The 20396-nt window shown below is 37.5% G+C and overlaps 1 protein-coding gene and 1 long non-coding RNA gene across 51 annotated transcripts in view; one reads left to right on the top strand and one right to left on the bottom strand.

Moving 5' to 3' along the window:
- LOC127862065 (uncharacterized) overlaps window positions 1-16099 on the bottom strand; it is a 486885-nt gene extending 470786 nt beyond the window's left edge. The window contains exon 1 of the long non-coding RNA XR_008040411.1: window positions 15985-16099. This is a non-coding gene — a long non-coding RNA (uncharacterized LOC127862065). The remainder of the gene's footprint in view (window positions 1-15984) is intronic.
- LOC127862019 (rho-associated protein kinase 2-like) overlaps window positions 1-16165 on the top strand; it is a 100391-nt gene extending 84226 nt beyond the window's left edge. For 2 of the 50 annotated variants that reach the window (XM_052400883.1, XM_052400885.1), the window contains exons 35-36: window positions 7482-10567; window positions 10700-16165. In XM_052400883.1, coding sequence (XP_052256843.1) covers window positions 7482-7587 — 106 coding nt within the window. In that variant the 3' untranslated portion in view covers window positions 7588-10567; window positions 10700-16165. The remainder of the gene's footprint in view (window positions 1-7481; window positions 10568-10699) is intronic. The other 48 variants (XM_052400929.1, XM_052400915.1, XM_052400922.1 and 45 more) reach the window with 48 other exon arrangements.
- Window positions 16166-20396: the final 4231 nt, after the last annotated feature.

Raw genomic sequence — 20396 nt, 5'->3', positions numbered from 1 at the left:
GTTTTTCTCATTTTGAGAATGTAAAGTTTTCTTTTGAAAGATGCTTTATTTTGTCTTTAGTTGAAGGATAGATTTTTTGAGTAGTTATCATGGGGTTGGCTTTATAAACATAATTAGATGTTCTTTAACTTTATCTATAGATGCTTTCATATAATAATGAATACAAACAATTGAAATTGTAATTTTAACATCAGACCAGACTTTCTTAAAGCTTATATGCGTTAGCCTATTGTTGTTTCATGAAATAACAGTTTCCAAACAGATTTGAGACAGGCTCTGGGAAAACCAAGCATATGCATAGTTTGTAGTCCCAAATTACCCTGTGCAGTCCACTCGTGCTCATCTGGGAAGACACTTTACACCTAGACTGGATTTTCATTTAGAAGAGGCTTCCTTTAACCCTTTGCATGCTGGGAAATTTGTCGTCTGCTAAAATGTCTTCTGCTGAATTTCTAAAATTAGCATTTTCTTCGATTTTTTTCAAAGAACACTATCATAATAGCAAACAGTTTGGATCCTGATGAGACGCCACGTTCTGTGGCGTCTCATCTGGATCCAAACTGTTTGCAAAGGCCTTCAAAATCCGGTTCCCGCACTGTAAGGGTTAAATGAAAAATTCCAAAGCTGGAAGTGTCCAACAGGCTAATCAGGGATGGTACTTTAGTCACATGCATTAAGCTTGGTTTTCCTGAGCCAGACTCATGTGTATAACATATGACAAGTAAGAGAATATAGTACCATATACGACTTACAGGTGCATGGTTTGCGGCGTAATTTCTTGCTTATTTTGTACAAGGTGTTTCACCCTGATGATGAATTCTCATTTCAGTAATAAGCGTAAGAACTTGGTAGTGCACGAGAGCCACATGTGTGAGCAACTGTAAACATATTGTCATTCCCTATGGAATCAATAACCAGGGCCCACTGTTCATAATGATCCTAAGATACATCTTATAAAGCCTCTTGCTACTTATAGAGAGTAGGTTTACTGCCTGTGTACATATGAAAAACAATCAATTTGGTCTGTATATCTTGTCAAATATTATGTCAAACATTTCAATTATATAGTGAATGTTTTACAACAGTTTTATAAAAAAAAGTATTCATTCAGTAGTTTTTTGTGTATATAAATGTCTTTAGATATTTAAGATTTTAGTGGTTATTTGAACTCAACACTTTTGCTTGATATTGAAATTTTACTAAAAATGTGGATCTTGTGCATCTCAAACCTAGGTCACCAGAATCATGATTAAAAAGACCTTAATGACATCCTAGAGGCCACATGTATGACTCAATCTAGATGACACTTTCAGAATGTTTATATAGACAATATTTACGCTGTGTTTCCAGTCAGGGTCATGGGAGCACAGAAAATAAGTCAACAGGTCAAAAGGTCAAATCTAAGAAAAATGTTCTCACCACTCTATAGAGGCCACATTAATGACTACTAGTATATATTGATGAAATTTGGTTAGTATTCTTATCTTGACAATATCTAGGGTAAGCTTAAATCTGGGTCATGTGTGTCCAAAAACTAGGTCATATCTTAGTAAAACCTTGTTATCATTCTAGAGACCTTATTTATGACTCAGTCTTGGTGACATTTGGTCAGAATGTTTGTCTTTGAAGGCCATTTTTGAATCTTAATTAAGTGGGATCAAACTCTAGGTCACCAGGTCATGTCTTCAACAACTTGTGTTCGTAAACTAAGGTGAATGCTCAACTCTTTCAGTGCTTGAACCGAATTTTGAAGGCTTTTGCAAACAGTTTGGATCCAGATGATCAGGATCCAAATTGTTTGCTATTCTGATAGTATTCATCGAAAAAATTTCTAAGAAAAGGCTAATTTTAGACATTCAGCAGACAGCATTTTAGCAGACGACAAATTTCCCAGCATACAAAGGGTCCATCGATCATGGCCTCTTTTTCAAATAAATGCAAGAACAGAAACATTTATAATGTGGAACCTTTCTGAACCACTTAAACTTATAATTTCACAGGCATTTTGTTTTTAAATACTTATGTTTCTACTTGGAATCATTATGAATATGTGGGCAAACAAGCTTTCATTAAAACAAAATTCACCTCATTTTGCTATAACATATAATATTTATTAAATATTATCAACAATTGTATAAAAATAATTTTAATACTAACATTATTAAAAGCAAAATGAAGGTTTTTCGAGTAGGCTGGAATGGTAGTTTTGATTGATTTGAGTAATATTTTGTTGCATACTTGTTTTTTTGTTGATATTTTTTTTGTTTTTAAACATTAGTTTTGCATTTAATAGAGACAGCTAAATCTGTCTTCATGTCTTGTAGTATTTTGATATTTTTGCCATATTCTTCTTTAAAAGCTCATTCACTAATTAACCAATGGTTGTGAAAGGTAAGTTTTTGAAAATAATACTGAAAAATAGTTCAAAGCAAATAAAACACTGATACCAGGGATATTATTTCGTTCTTTGAGTAAGACTGAGGACAATGTCGTCACAAGGTGAATACTAGGGCTATAGTGAATCCTTGTTAACACCTTTTGATGATGTTTTTGTCCAAGCTTCAATTACACTTGGTTTGAAAATTTGTCTTAGCTGAGTTTGAAGATGGTTTTGGTCTGTTGAAAAAATGACAGCCAGGGGATGAGGCAGTTTTTATGCTACCCCAAAATTTATTTTGGGGGGAGCATATAGTCGCCGCTTACTCTGTCTGTGCGTGTGTGTGTGCGTCGGTCCGTGCACAATTTTTGTCTGGGCTATTTCTCAGCAACTAATGACCGGAATTCAATGAAACTTTATGGCAAGCTTCACTACCAAGAGGAGATGTGCATATTATCAGCGGGTTCTGGTCGGATGATTTTTCACAAAGTTATGGCCCTTTGAAATTTTCTGTAAACTGTACATATAGTGCAATTCTTGTCCGGGCTATTTCTCAGCAACTAATGACCAGAATTCAATGAAACTTTATTGGAAGCTTCACTACCAATAGGACATGTGCATATTATCAGCTGGTTCTGGTCGGATGATTTTTCACAGAGTTATGACCCTTTGAAATTTTCCATTAACTGTACATATAGTGCAATTCTTGTCCGGGCTATTTCTCGGCAACTATTGACAGAAATTCAATGAAACTTTATGGAAAGCTTCACTACCAAAAGGAGATGTGCATATTATCAGCCGGTTCTGGTCAGATGATTTTTCACAGAGTTATGGCCCTTTGAAATTTTCCATTAACTGTACATATAGTGCAATTCTTGTCCTGGCTATTTCTCAGCAACTAATGACAGGAATTCAATGAAACTTTATGGAAAGCTTCACTACCAAAAGGAGATGTGCATATTATCAGCCGGTTCTGGTCGGATGATTTTTCACAGAGTTATAGCCCTTTGAAATTTTCCATTAACTGTACATATAGTGCAATTCTTGTCCGGGCTATTTCTCAGCAACTAATGACTGGAATTCAATGAAACTTTATGGAAAGCTTCACCACCAAGAGGAGATGTGCATATTATCAGCCGGTTTTCGTTGGATGATTTTTATGATTTTTTGGGGGGAGCATGTAGTCGCCGCTTCGTCTGTCAGTCCGTCCGTCCGCCCGTGTGACCGTCCGTGCACAATTTTTGTCCTGGCTATTTCTCAGCAGCTAATGACCGAAATTCAATGAAACTTTCTGGGAAGCTTCACTACCAAGAGGAGATGTGCATATTATCAGCGGGTTCTGGTCGGATAATTTTTCACAGAGTTATGGCCCTTTGAAATTTTCCATTAACTGTACATATAGTGCAATTCTTGTCCAGGCTATTTCTCAGCAACTAATGACCGGAATTCAATGAAACTTTATGGGAAGCTTCACTACCAAGAGGAGATGTGCATATTATCAGCTGGTTCTGGTCGGATGATTTTTCACAGAGTTATGGCCCTTTGAAATTTTCCATTAACTGTACATATAGTGCAATTCTTGTCCGGGCTATTTCTCAGCAACTAATGACCCGAATTCAATGAAACTTTATATGGGAAGCTTCACTACCAAGAGGAGATGTGCATATCATCAGTGGGTTCAGGTTGGATGATTTTTCGCAGAGTTATGGCCCTTTGAAATTTTCCATTAACTGTACATATAGTGCAATTCTTGTCCGGGCTATTTCTCAGCAACTAATGACCGGAAGTCAATGAAACTTTATGTGAAGCTTCACTACCAAAAGGAAATGTGCATATTATCAGCGGGTTCTGGTCGGATGATTTTTCACAGAGTAATGGCCCTTTGAAATTTTCCATTAACTGTACATATAGAGCAATTCTTGTCTGGGCTATTTCTCAGCAATTAATGACCGGAATTCAATGAAACTTTATGGGAAGCTTCACTTATAAAAGGAGATGTGTATATTATCAGCGGGTTTTGGTTGGATGGTTTTTCACAGAGTTATGGCCCTTTGAAATTTTCCATTAACTGTACATAAAGTGCAATTCTTGTCCAGGCTATTTCTCAGCAACTAATGACCGGAATTCAATGAAACTTTATAGAAAGCTTCACTACCAAGAGGAGATGTGCATATTATCAGCGGGTTCTGGTCGGATGATTTTTTACAGACTTATGGTCCTTTGCAATTTTCCATTACCTGTTCATATAGTGCAATTCTTGTCCAGGCTATTTCTCAGCAACTAATGACCGGAATTCAATGAAACTTTATAGGAAGCTTTACTACCAAGAGATGTGCATATTATCAGCAGTTTTCTGGTCGGATGATTTTTCACAGAGTTATGGCCCCTCTGAAATTTTCCATTATACATATATAGCAATTCTTGTCCGAGCTATTTCTCAGCAACTTATCATGGGAATTCAATGAAACTTTATTGGAATATTCACTACCAACAAGAAGTGCATATTATCAGCCGGTTATGGTTGGATGATTTTTCACAGAGTTATGGCCCTTTGAAATTTTCTATAAACAGTACATATAGTGCAATTCTTGTCCGGGCTATTTCTCCCCAACTACTGACTGGAATACAATGAAGCTTTATGGGAAGCTTAACTACCTTGTGGAGATGGGCATGTTATTAGTGTGTTCTGGTTAGATTATGTATTAAGAGAGTGATGGCCCTTTGAAATTTTTAGGTTGCTGAACCATCCATCGTATTATTTTGTCCAAAGTTATGCCTTTCAAGACATTTCCTTTTATCTGAATATATAGTGCAATATTGTGACCAAAAAAAACTTTGGGGAGCATCACCCGTCTCCGACGGTTTCTTGTTTTCTATGGCTATAGTGAAACCTTATTAACACTTAAGAATTACTTGTCCACGTGGTTTTTGCATGAAACTTTATCAAAACATGTGTTGTGATGATATCCCAGCCGTGTTAAACAATGGTTCCAGAAAGTACAGAAAGTGCATTTGTTATACAAACATCACAATGTATGGAATATGGTAGATCCTATGGTTCTGAGGTGAGCAATCTAGGGCCTTTGGCCCTCTTGGTCAAAATTTTGTAGGGCCAACCGCCACAAAAGAAAGGGAAAAAAGCCCTGGATACTCGCTTGTTCTTGCTTATTAAAAATCTAAAAATGTTTATGATGTGTGGAATATAAGCTAAACAAAGATATTGTATTCAGTATAAGAAAGTAGAAGGATTAATCTAGCAAAACCAACCTGGTATTGATTCCACAGTCAGTGTAACCCAAATATTTCCAGTACAGGAATGGTCCATAATCACAGCAACTTGCATTTTGTTAACCTTTTCTTTTTGTGGACAGCTCTCTGTTTATGGTTACTTTTTCGGTGTCAACGTATGTGTAATATTATTTAGATTTTGGTGAAAGACTTTCATTTTATGTTATGAGCTTGCCAGAACACGAAGTGCTAAAGTTGAGCTATTGTGGTCAGTCAGTGTCTGAAGCTATTATCAGTAGTTTACTATAGCTACTCTCCTTTGGCATTTTAACCAAACTTAGAAATGCCTCTGCGATGGTCATTCAACAAATTTTTTCAAATCTTTTAATTATGTAGAAAACTATGGCAAAACCTTTAAAAACTGGATGAAAAAATCATATTTAAGCATTATTTTTCCTCAAATGTTTCTTTGGAAAAAAAGTTGAGGCACCCAGAGCCATCTAGTGTTAATTTTTTTTATACACCGGTTAATTTAAAACAATTTTTTCAGGTGTCTTGCACAACTTTTTATTTGACCATGCTTCAGAGTTGATTATATTGACTTAAATTACCTGGTTAATAGTTAAATGTCTAGTTTCTAGGCATTGTCAAATTTCTTGTTTTAATTTATAAATGTTTTGGTTTACATTTGCATGTAATATAAAACAACTACAGATACATGTAGTCAACTTCAAATATATCTGTGTGGTTATTATATCAGATGTCTAACAAAACAAGAACATTGTACTATCAAAGATGCTTTAAATGGACAGTCCTGCTATTGTTAGACAGCTCTTGTCAAATGGATTTCTCTTTTCAACTCTTGATCTCAAAAACAAATGATCTGACTTTGATGAAACTTTATTTGCTATTTTGTTGTGTTATGGACATGCACTCATGAATTTTAAGAAACTTGGTATATACCAAACCTGCTTGATGGGCATGTGCATATGGACAGGTTCAATGATTTTCAGAGAGTTATTGCCTTTTGATTATTAATACTAGTTTGTTATTTGATTTCTCAAATTGCAATATTATGAAATGTGCAGTCTTTTGTTACATTTAAGTTAACAAATATTTCATATCAACTTCATCATTTAGGAACTAGATATGTAGATGTATACGATTATATGACTGCTACATAGAATATGGTGATGAGAACGAGTTGAATATATTAATTTTGGTAAAGATTGGCACAGATCATAAATTTTCAAAATTATGGGAACTTGAAAAGCCCTAAAATTAGACCTCGAAAATAAGTGATACCACAGTAAGTATTAAATCACCTGCTGTGATTGCTTTAGTTATAATTGTTGTATATTACAAGTCTTCATTTATCAAACCCAGGTGAGCGATTTGGACCTTGTCGGCCTTTTAGATTCAAATTATGTATTGTGCACAAAATTATCCATTTATATGTTTATTTTGTATGAACGCTTTTTATTTTTTAGTTATCATCTATGTGTATGTGTATAAGTTTAAAAAACCTTTATTTATAAATTAATATTTATTTGATATATATTTTTTAACAATATGTCATATATCTATGATTTATGTGCTGTATGTTCCAATTGAATCTGCTACTAATTTTGCTCTTAAGTAACAGCACTGTTAAAGAAATAACAAACAAACTCAAAACAGAAAATAGTTATTTTTCATTCATAGTTTCTTATAATATTTTAAACACTTTTATAACAATTTACTTTAAAAAATGTGTCTGTTTAATTATGTCACAACTGTACTGAAAACATTATTTAAGCTTTCTTTCATACAGACTTTAAAATCTCTTCCTAAAGCTCATGTCATGAATAAATATTTGTGCAATGTCCGTTTTCAGGACGTCCAACCGAAACACGAAGCAATACTCCTCGTTCGGTGCGTCCAATCGAGCTGTAAGATCAGGATCTTCTGCGACTTTGCCCCCAAATATGCGACCCAACTGACCTTTGCACATGAGCATCATGACTCTTCGCAACGTTGCACCTATATTTGCGTTCAAACTTACCCTTGGACTCGAGTGCACACAAAGATCGCAATTCTTTGCAACTTTGGATCCAAATTTGAGGGCCAACTGACTTTCGGACTGACTTTGGTGCTCTTGCACATGAGATTACCACTGAACAGGGCTCCAGACGTTCAGAAGAATGCGAAAGAGGACACTAAGCCCATGCAGTCTGCTTTATATGTATAAATATATATACACATATCTAAATAAGTATTTTTCTACGCTAGTGAAGACCTGTTATGTTTATTTGTATACAATTGGATAATATTTTGTTAATTTGCTATTATAAAACGTAATGGTTTTTCCTGTTATAAGATATCATGCAATCATGTTAATGTATGTCCCGCAATGCCAGTTTTATTGTGCAAAGTTTTTTTTCCTGTAAAAAAAAAACTTAATTATAATTATATTTACAAGGTATATGGAAAGCCCACCTGCACAAATATGGTGGTACATGCAGTATTTACTGTTATGACCATGGAGAACTGTATGAAGTATACAGCATTATAATTTGCTGTCACATTAGATTATTCATGGCTACATGGAATCTTATCGACTTAAACTTGTGTAATGGTAACAAAACATGGTGGTGGAACAAGTTTGTGATGCTGATGTTTTTGTGGTTTCCTGGTGATTGCACGTAGTCTTTTTGTTTCTGTGGTAACAGATATGTTGTGTCGATATAATGTGGAAAGGACAGAGGGGCATTAAGTCTTCAGAACTGAATATAGTCAGTGTAATTTCTTGTTGAAAAAAAGACAGAGTTTTGTCACATTCCAGGCTTTGTGTTCACATATCTATTCCCAGACTTAAGATGACCACACTTCAGGGTTTTCATAACAAACCTTTTGCCAATCATATTTATTATTTCAAGTGAAAAATTGTTATACTTCTTACATACCTTAAAGGTGAATGGTATTTTGTATTCCAAATCCTGTAGAACATTGAGGCACGCTCTGGGAAAACTGGTGACAGTCTGTACAGGTTTATCATTAACTACACATTTGACTTCATGGAATTTTCCCTGAAAGGAAATCTCTGCTTAACATAAACACTCTAGGCAGAAAGTAATGTCCCTGTTCAGTCGGCACAGGCTAATCTGCGACGAAATTGCACTTGCATAAAATCCTCTTTTCACAGAGCATGACTCATTTTTAAGAATGAATGTTTTACAACATAGGCGATATTTCGACCCGCCTTACACTTGAAAGTGCAAGTATTATTCCATTAGTCCCTGTATGTTGTGGATTTACAAGTCTGAAAATGGGTGTGAATGCAGGCCTACTTGCAATGGACATTTCTTGAGAAGTTCATATTGATTGAATTGCTTAGTGTGAAAATGTGCATAATGCCATGTGCAGCCAGTGTAGCTTCAGACCAGCCTGTGCGATAGTCATGCAAGGTTTCCTGATATGCCTTATGTGGCATGCGCAGCTTCAGACCAGCCTGCGCGATAGTCATACAAGGCTTCCTGATATGCCATATGTGGCCAGTGCAGCTTCAGATCAGCCTGCGCTATGAAGTCATACAAGGCTTCCTGATATGCCATATGTGGCTAGCATAGCTTCAGACCAGTCTGCGCTATGAAGTCATGCAAGGCTTCCTGATATGCCATATGGGGCAATCATAGCTTCAGACCAGCCTGCGCTATGAAGTCATGCAAGGTTTCCTGATATGCCATATGCGGCCAGTGTAGCTTCAGACCAGCATTCGCTATGAAGTCATGCAAGGCTTCCTGATATGCCATATGTGGCCAGTGTAGCTTTAGATCAGCCTGCGCTATGAAGTCATGCAAGGCTTCCTGATATGCCATATGGGGCAATCATAGCTTCAGACCAGCCTGCGCTATGAAGTCATGCAAGGTTTCCTGATATGCCATATGTGGCCAGTGTAGCTTTAGACCAGCCTGCGCTATGAAGTCATACAAGGCTTCCTGATATGCCATATGTGGCCAGTGTAGCTTTAGATCAGCCTGCGCTATGAAGTCATGCAAGGTTTCCTGATATGCCATATGTGGCCAGTGTAGCTTTAGATCAGCCTGCGCTATGAAGTCATGCAAGGTTTCCTGATATGCCATATGCGGCCAGTGTAGCTTCAGACCAGCATGCGCTATGAAGTCATGCAAGGCTTCCTGATATGCCATATGTGGCCAGTGTAGCTTTAGATCAGCCTGCGCTATGAAGTCATGCAAGGCTTCCTGATATGCCATATGTGGCCAGTGTAGCTTCAGACCAGTCTGCGCTATGAAGTCATGCAAGGCTTCCTGATATGCCATATGTGGCCAGTGTAGCTTCAGACCAGTCTGTGCTATGAAGTCATACAAGGCTTCCTGATATGCCATATGTGGCCAGTGTAGCTTCAGACCAGCCTGCGCTATGAAGTCATGCAAGGCTTCCTGATATGCCATATGCGGCCAGTGTAGCTTTAGACCAGCCTGGGCTATGAAGTCATGCAAGGCTTCCTGATATGCCATATGTGGCCAGTGTAGCTTTAGACCAGCCTGGGCTATGAAGTCATGCAAGGCTTCCTGATATGCCATATGTGGCCAGTGTAGCTTCAGACCAGCCTGCGCTATGAAGTCATGCAAGGCTTCCTGATATGCCATATGCGGCCAGTGTAGCTTTAGACCAGCCTGTGCTATGAAGTCATGCAAGGCTTCCTGATATGCCATATGTGGCCAGTGTAGCTTCAGACCAGCCTGCGCTATGAAGTCATGCAAGGCTTCCTGATATGCCATATGTGGCCAGTGTAGCTTTAGACCAGCCTGTGCTATGAAGTCATGCAAGGCTTCCTGATATGCCATATGTGGCCAGTGTAGCTTTAGACCAGCCTGCGCTATGAAGTCATGCAAGGTTTCCTGATATGCCATATGTGGCCAGTGTAGCTTCAGACCAGCCTGTGCTATGAAGTCATGCAAGGTTTCCTGATATGCCATATGTGGCCAGTGTAGCTTTAGACCAGCCTGGGCTATGAAGTCATGCAAGGCTTCCTATTATGCCATATGTGGCCAGTGTAGCTATAGACCAGCATGCGCTATGAAGTCATGCAAGGCTTCCTGATATGCCATATGCGGCCAGTGTAGCTTTAGACCAGCCTGGGCTATGAAGTCATGCAAGGCTTCCTGATATGCCATATGTGGCCAGTGTAGCTTCAGACCAGTCTGTGCGATAGTCATGCAAGGCTTCCTGATATGCCATATGGGGCTAGCATAGCTTCAGACCAGTCTGCGCTATGAAGTCATGCAAGGTTTCCTGATATGCCATATGTGGCCAGTGTAGCTTCAGACCAGCCTGGGCTATGAAGTCATGCAAGGCTTCCTGATATGCCATATGTGGCCAGTGTAGCTTCAGACCAGCCTGCGCTATGAAGTCATGCAAGGCTTCCTGATATGCCATATGTGGCCAGTGTAGCTTCAGACCAGTCTGTGCTATGAAGTCATGCAAGGCTTCCTGATATGCCATATGTGGCTAGCATAGCTTCAGACCAGTCTGCGCTATGAAGTCATGCAAGGTTTCCTGATATGCCATATGTGGCCAGTGTAGCTTCAGACCAGCCTGGGCTATAAAGTCATGCAAGGCTTCCTGATATGCCATATGTGGCCAGTGTAGCTTCAGACCAGTCTGTGCTATGAAGTCATGCAAGGCTTCCTGATATGCCATATGTGGCCAGTGTAGCTTCAGACCAGCCTGCGCTATGAAGTCATGCAAGGTTTCCTGATATGCCATATGTGGCCAGTGTAGCTTTAGACCAGCCTGCGCTATGAAGTCATGCAAGGCTTCCTGATATGCCATATGTGGCCAGTGTAGCTTCAGACCAGTCTGTGCTATGAAGTCATGCAAGGCTTCCTGATATGCCATATGTGGCCAGTGTAGGTTCAGACCAGTCTGCGCTATGAAGTCATGCAAGGCTTCCTGATATGCCATATGGGGCAATCATAGCTTCAGACCAGCCTGCGCTATGAAGTCATGCAAGGCTTCCTGATATGCCATATGTGGCCAGTGTAGCTTTAGACCAGCCTGCGCTTTGAAGTCATGCAAGGTTTCTGATCTAATGAGCGACCTTATTACTACTCACCTCAGTATTATGGATGCAGAGACATGTCTGGAGTTATGTCTTAAACCTTTGCATGCTGGGAAATTTGTCTGCTGCTAAAATGTTGTCTGCTGAATTTCTCAAATTAGCATTTTCTTCGATTTTTTTCAAAGATAACCATCAGAATAGCAAACAGTTTGGATCTGTAGCATCTCATCTGGATCCAAACTGTTTGCAAACGCCTTTAAATTCGGTTCCAGCACTGAAAGAGTTAAGGCTTGAGTTTTGACATTCATGGGCAAATTTATGATGTGTTCAATTTTCTTGCTGTATTGATTCTGCTGAAGACATTTCAACAGGTGCTTCATTTAGGAACCAGTCTGTAACTGCTGTATCTCAATAAGATAATCGTTAGCGCCACAACTCTTTGTATTGATGTTGATGTATGGCATGGCCCTAAATGTGCTTTTTGACATGATTGCCTTCAAGTTGCATTTTGACTGTAGGTCAGTCATGTTATTAATTTAATATTCAAAATTGTTGACCTTGTTCAAAGATTATTACATGCACTTACCATTTCTTGAGTAACCATTTTATGGTACATATTGCTATTTACAATTTGCCCTAACTACCTTATTGTTTTGCTTTATCATAAAATATTTGTTATCTTTTGTAAAGACATTTAAAGTATATTTTGCATTGCTCCTCTGTTTATATGGCTTAAACTGCTGTTAAATACATTCCACAAAGCTAAAACTGTATCTTACACATAATGTGAAAATGGGTAATTTGTCAAACAAAATCCGCGTTGATCAGTTTTGCGTGGGGAATTGCGCAGTCTGGTCAGAAGCCACAATGTCCGATATAAAATTACCCAAGGTGTTGTGGGTTCATAAGCTGGCAGGGTAGCTCCTTATCAGCCTGCGCAGGCTCATCTGGAGCTACGCTGACGTAATATGGCATAAGACTCATTTTCGCTTGATGCCAGTTGTATTTTAACAGATGTTATATTCTCACCTTACGTAACCACAGCAGTTTACTGTTAGTCGGACTGTTCTGAAATGTCAGACAAATACAGCAGGTTTGTTTGGTACAGCTTTAAAGGCTGATTCTGAGTGAAAGAGGACCTGTATCATATTGCAAGAATCATGCTGTACGTTTACGTACAAGGGCAGCAACGTTCTTAAAAAATCTGTATGCGATTTTTCTGAATATTTGTGGGAAATATATTATACTCTATCCTAATCATAGTTAAATCTGTTTTCAATAGCCTAGAAATAGGTAATCATTTAGGGTTATGTAGATAAATCTTTAGCAATTTTGATGAAACAATCTTTTGATTTAAGAACAAGATGTTAGTTGAATATAGATCAATTGGCTAATCTAGTTGTATAATGGCCTGGTACAATCGGTTGTTGATTGTACGCATATATGTCTTGTTCTGAGAAAATTGGGCTTAATGCATGTGCATAAAGTGTCGTCCCAGATTAGCCTGTGCAGTCCGCACAGGCTAATCAGGGACGACACTTTCCACTTTTATAGTATTTTTAGTTTCAAGGAAGTTCCTCCTAACTGAAAAAAATGTTAAGGCGTAAAGTGTCATCCCTGATTAGCCTGTGCAGACTGCACAGGCTAATCTGGGAGGACACTTTATGCACATGCATTATGCCCAGTTTTCTCAGAACAAGACACATATATCAGTGAATGTTAAAACTAACTTACATGTTATGATGGGGACTGCTATGCCATGAGATAGTACTACACATGAATATGTTTGTTACCAGAACACTGAACTGTGTTTAGTACAAACAATTTTGTTACTTATTTGTGTTCATGTACAGTAGAACAGTAGTAGTGTGTTTGTATGAGTTTTGTATAATGCAAGTCTTTCATATTCACACAGTTTGCTAGAATTTTGCTCTATATCATTATGTTATTTGTTAGTTATATTCTCATGTTTCTTAAATTTCTTATGAATTTTGACATCTGAAATGTGTACTTCTGATATAAGTCAATGCAACACAGGCTGCTTTTTACAAAAAAAATTACCAAAGGATGAAAGAAAATCAATATTATGTTAATATAAAAATTAGCCTCTCTATGTATTAAGTACTCACTGGCTAATCAGGGAATACACTCTTGTCTGACACAGATTTTTATAAAAGAAAATCCAGTTTAAACAGAAAGTGTCTGACCTGATTAGCCCGTGCAGTCGATTAGCCTGTGCTGACTGCACAGGCTAATTTTGGATAACACTATATGCACATGCATAAATCTCGGTTTGCCAAAACAAGGCCAAATTGAGGCAACTGAAAGTACTACATTTATGTTCAGTTATTCATTTGTATCCGTATTCGATTCCTTTTTATTTACTAATCAGCATAGTGCTTTATAATGGCCTGTGTGGACCATCTCTTCCAAGCATCGCTTGAAAGTGATTCTTTATAAGGTGTACATGAGTTTGTGCTGTTATGGATATGTTTATCAATCATGTACATACTTCTGCTTGTATATACTGACAAGGAACAAATATATTTTGTAAGCATCATGTAAATATTATTTTATTATCATCTATGTGTATAACACTAGGTCTTGTATGTATAGAATTGTAGTTCAATGATTTAAGTAAGTAATATTTACTCATTGGTAGATTATACTTGTTGGGTAGATTTGTTATATTTATAGACATCTGTCTCTGTGAAAGTTCTTATGCACTATGACACTTGTTGTTGAAACTTTACCTCACACATTAAGAACCCTTCTTTTGTCTGTGTATGGCAGTAGAGAACAGAAAAACACATTCACAGATACTCTTAACCCTTCACCTCTTAGATCCCTATCTTAACTCATTTGTAGTCCCTCAGAAAGTTAAATTTTATTGAAGGCCTTTCTTACTAGATCCAAGTTTTAAAGAATTCACTTCAAACCCTTAGATACTGATGAGCAGCAAACCTAGATACTGATGAGTTACTCGCAGGCTGTTCTGGTTTTATGCTGTTTGCACATAGGCATTTTCACTTTGCTTCTGAGAGGGAAACGGTTAAAACAAGCAAAGCTTATCAAGTTGGCGCTATTAAGTAAATATGTAAGTTGTATTGCCCCATATTAGTATATTAAAGAAGCCATATCAGGCAAAAATGGGTTTAATGCTTTATATGGCCATTGTAACCCCAGATCAGCCTGCGAAATTGCTGGCCATATATGGTATAAGACCAATATTCTCATGACACGTGTCAAATATGCATCTGCGGTGCAACTTAAGTTCTTCCTTAATATTACGCAAACATGTAGTGAAATAGGATTTGATTAAGTAATGAAAGTAACTAGCATTCACGGTAAAGTGTTCACATGGATTTTTTAATCAGGACACATGAACTGTCAAAAGGTATATTTCAAAATTGAACACAGGTCAATGTTAATTCATGGATGTGATTAAGTGATGTTCTGTGTTTTATTTTACGAATTGATTGAATTGAATCAATCCACATGTGCTTTATTGTCCCCAACCAGTGAAACCGGAGGTTTGTGCTCTGTCTGTCTGTCAGTCTGTCTGTCACACTTTTCTGGATCCTGCGATAACTTTAAAAGTTCTTCATATTTTTTCATGAAACTTGAAACATTGAAAGATGGCATTATGGAGATTATGCACGTCATTTCATTTTGTTCCTACGTCAAGAATTTTGGTTGCTATGGCAACAAATAAAAGAAAATACTGACATTGGTGGAGTTTCACCGGTAGGGGACCATATTGCTTGGCAATCTCTTGTTTAGGTTGTTATAGATACTAGCATGTTCAATGAAGCTGGAAGAAAGCTGCTAGGGTAGATCTGTATGACATCAGACTGTGATACAACCACACAATTGTGTAATAATGTGTTTGTTTTGTTTCGTTCAAGTCTTGCTTAATGCATCTGTTATCTTTAAAAAAAAATGAAGCAATGTTTGTTTAATTATTTTGCTGGCATATATGATTTTTTTTTTTTTTTTCATTTGATATAATTTGTTGAATGTTATAAATCCTTTTTTAACATTTCATTGGATATAATTTGTTAAATGTAATTAATCCTTATAATTTTGTTTCATTTCCAGGCCATATGTTTTTGACCTGTTATCGTTATTTTTTACTATAACTCCTATATTTGGATTTACTTTTAGTGCTAAACTAACCCACAAGCTAAAGTATTGAATGTATTCTCTCATATTTAACCATTATGGCACGTTATATTGTACTATTCCTTGTTACCACACCTTTTGTACATTAGTGTTTTTTTTACATATTTGGACTCCTGTTGTTAGCATAAACCTTTGTTTGTGAGAATAGAAAAGTGCTGTTTTGTCACTGACAAATATTGTTATGTACAGTTATTTTGTAATCATTTTAACATATTATTATACTATAGAATAAATATGTAATTCCAGCCTAGGAGGCTAGGCGATGTTAATAAGCATGTATATTTGCCCAATTAAAATACTGCAAAACCTTACTTCATGTGTTGTTTCCTTCCTGATTCCTTAAGCTGCTATCAACTTAATTTATTGTAAACTCAACATGCTTATATTGAGTCTTTAGCTCAACTATTTACCGACAAGTTTTTGCTACATGTATACTGCTCACCCAAATGTTGGCGTCTATGTAAGTTTGGGGCAAAAGTTAAAATGCAACATATTCACAGCACTGCTTCTGCTATAGGCATCCAATTGAAACTTCACACATGTTCAGGGTCATTGTGTGAGGTCACCGACCAATGTTCATAAGCCTGACCTGCAATTCGGCGGAATTATTCCCCTTTTTGTAAGTTGAAATTTGGTTAAGGTAAATTTGCACCTTTCCCATATCACTATTACAACTGCATGTATTAAAATTAAACTTCTCACGTGGTAAGGATTATTCCAACTCCATTGCACTATATTTACTTTATTATGCCCCCCCCCCCCTTCGAAGAAGAGGGGGTATATTATTTTGCACATATCTGTCGGTCCGTCCACCAGGTGGTTTCCGGATGATAACTCAAGAACGCTTGGGCCTAGGATCATGAAACTTCATAGGTACATTGATCATGACTCGCAGATGACCCCTATTGATTTTGAGGTCACTAGGTCAAGGTCACGGTGACCCGAAATAGTAAAATGGTTTCCGGATGATAACTCAAGAACGCTTATGCCTAGGATCATGAAACTTCATAGGTAGATTGATCATGACTCGCAGATGACCCCTATTGATTTTCAGGTCACTAGGTCAAGGTCACAGTGACCCGAAATAGTAAAATGGTTTCCGGATGATAACTTAAGAACGCTTAGGCCTAGGATAATGAAACTTGAAAGGTAGATTGATCATGACTCGCAGATGACCCCTATTGATTTTCAGGTCACTAGGTCAAAGGTCAAGGTCACGATGACCCGAAATAGTAAAATGGTTTCCGGATGATAACTCAAGAAGGCTTAGGCCTAGGATCATGAAACTTCATAGGTACATTGATCATGACTCGCAGATGACCCCTATTGATTTTCAGGTCACTAGGTCAAAGGTCAAAGTCACGGTTATCCGAAATAGTAAAATGGTTTCCGGATGATAACTCAAGAACGCTTATGCCTAGGATCATGAAACTTCATAGGTACATTGATCATGACTCGAAGATGACCCCTATTGATTTTCAGGTCACTAGGTCAAAGGTCAAGATCACAGTGACCTTAAATACTAAAATGGTTTCTGGATGATAACTCAAGAACGCTTATGCCTAGGGTCATGAAACTTCATAGGTACAATGATCATGACTGGCAGATGACCCCTATTGATTTTCAGGTCACTAGGTCAAAGGTTAAGGTCACGGTGACCCGAAATAGAAAAATGGTTTCTGGATGATAACTCAAGAACACTTATGCCTAGGATCATGAAACTTCATAGGTACAATGATCATGACTCGCAGATGACCCCTATTGATTTTCAGGTCACTAGGTCAAAGGTCACGGTGACCCGAAATAGTAAAATGGTTTCTGGATGATAACTCAAGAACGCTTATGCCTAGGTTCATGAAACTTCATAGGTATATTGATCATGACTCGCAGATGAACCCCTTTTGATTATCAGGTCACTAGGTCAAAGGTCAAGGTCACAGTGCCAAAAAACGTATTCACACAATGGCTGTCAAGGTCACGGTGACTCAGCTTAGAAAAATGGTTTCCGGATGATAACTAAAGAATGCTTACGCCTAGGATCATTAAACTTCATAGGTACATTGATCATGACTCGCAGATGAAATAATGATGAAACTTGACCAGGATGTTTGTCTGGACAATATCTAGGTCAAGTTTGACATTTGGTAAAGATTGTATGAACCGACTCCTCTCAGGTGAGCGAACTAGGGCCATCTTGGCTCTCTTGTTACTTGTAAAAATTAGGTTAAGGTTTATGTGCAATCAGAAATAAAAATGTTAAAATTTACATGCAACAAGCATATATCTTTTTAACAGCGTCAGATATCCATATGAAACTTCTCAAATGCTCACCCGATACATTCCTCCGACTTGCCAGATAACCATTCTCCATCTGCGTCACCAACTTATTATTCTCAATACCTACGTCAGATATTCATCTGAAACTTCTCTCATGGCTTCATGATCATCAAGCGAGATCACAGACCAAGGCTTACAACTCTTACCTGAATATTAGCAAAATTATGCTGCTTACCGGTACAAAAATTTAGAACTGTTCTGAAAAGTATTTCCACCATAGTACTTAGAAGTTGCCCTTATATGGCTACAAAAAGCTAGTAAATATAATACAAGCCAGCCACGTTCTTTCCCAAATAACACAAAAATTTGTCAAAACATGCATATCGTCACAAAGTTTTAATAGTTTTCCACTGTTTAATGCACGGCATTAATTGAAAACGCTACAAGTGTTTGGCCACCAGAAGCCTAACAATAAAAGGAAACTTTGTAACAACATTTATCTTAACAGAAAGACCTGTATGGGGTTAAAAACGGTCATAAAAATAAGGTTAATAAATTAAAAACTGAGTTATAATACATCGATGAGCATCCGTGGTTGCCTTTGTCCGTCTTTCGTCTTGTATCGTGTTTCATGCGTTGTCAACATTACCTTGCGAAAACTCCATGGGCCATAGGTTTCCCTCTCTTCAATGAGCTTGGTCAAAGCATTTGTCCTTATGTTATCTAAATCAAGTTCGAAACTGGGTAAAATGACGTCAAAAACTAGTTCACTCCATAACATCGAAGAATAACCTTGTGAGCATTATTACAAGTAATACTAGTTTAATTGCCTAATCGTGATGTTACTTGCTTGAAACATTTGTTCTTACATTTAATCTGAGTTACGGGCACACATACATCAAGCTACTCACCCATATGAATACAAACTTTCTGCAAGGGCATATTCCCATACACCCCACCTCCTTGACTGCATCGGCTTTAAAGGTGCTCTTTGCTAATTTAGTTATTGTACTAAATGCTGCTGAACTTATTATTTAAAAAATCATTTAAATTATCATTAATCTAGACACGTTTCTTTTCTTATAAGTAACGGTGATCAATCTCCATGACACCGCTTAGTTAAATAATCTTCTGGACATCTGTAAACGTTTTGGAATCCTTCCAAGCAATGGGACCGGTTCGCTTTATGGTGCCGTCTCACATCTAACATAAACTTAAAACTGTACCGACAGATTTGTGTCTACTTTGTTTGGTGCACAGGAGGGAAGCGCGTATTTTTTTATATTCTCATATATATATATATATATATACATACACACACACGGGATTCCCTCCTGTGCTTTTGTGAACGAGTTTACTCTGCGTGCCGTTCTTATTTACATTGAACACTTACGTTATGGTGTGACTGCACGAAGCGATCAATTGTAGGACATTTATAGCTTAAAGTAGACCGGACTCGTGATAAAGAGTTTCTCTCATTAGAATTCTTTGTAATGCCATATAAGACCGATTTTAATTGTTATCTTTTTGCCTAGCTCACTTGGGACTAATATAATGTGGCTTTTTAATACCTAATTTTCTTCTGTGAGACGCTATTTGCTATGTGACGGCAATTCAAGACTGCTGATGCAGTAAAGGGTTAAAATAATCGATGCAATACAGATTCGGTTAAACGCAAAACATTAAGAAGAGAAATAATCGCTCCTCGAATATTAGTTGACTTCTTTTGTTCAAAACCTCTATATCTGCTGATGCTAAAGCGCATTTAGCCTATGGTCCGTCCGTTCCTTCATTCTTCCGCCCCTCTTTACATACTTGGGGGTACTCACAATTACACATTACGATCATCATCAATAACGATTCAAATAGAGCTTTGGTACTTGTTGTCTTTGAACACTATCAACATACCACCAGCACTTGTCTTCATTTTAACTTGAAATTGACCTACTTTTGAATAATTCAAAAGGTACAAATGCTTTAATTTTATTAACCCAAGATGACGCGTTTCTTCTAACAGCGACTGCTTGCTACAAACCTTTGATAAGTGTATGGAAGTTAATGATGAACACTCTCAGCAATGAAACATCGTTTGACCCGATTTTTTCCATGAAATTGAACTATTTGATTTACTTAAAACTTTTTCAGAAGAGAAAATTCTTGGTAAACTCAAGGTGCTCGCTTCACATCAATACTACTGAATAAAATGCTGTGATACATCCGTTCAACACACAGCAGCAGACAAGCACCAACTGACCTCATTTGAAA

This window comes from Dreissena polymorpha, chromosome 16 (genome assembly GCF_020536995.1).
Source record: "Dreissena polymorpha isolate Duluth1 chromosome 16, UMN_Dpol_1.0, whole genome shotgun sequence".
NCBI classification, from domain to species: domain Eukaryota; kingdom Metazoa; phylum Mollusca; class Bivalvia; order Myida; family Dreissenidae; genus Dreissena; species Dreissena polymorpha.
Note: the sequence above shows the minus strand (reverse complement) of the source record. Positions and strands in the feature narration are given on the sequence as shown.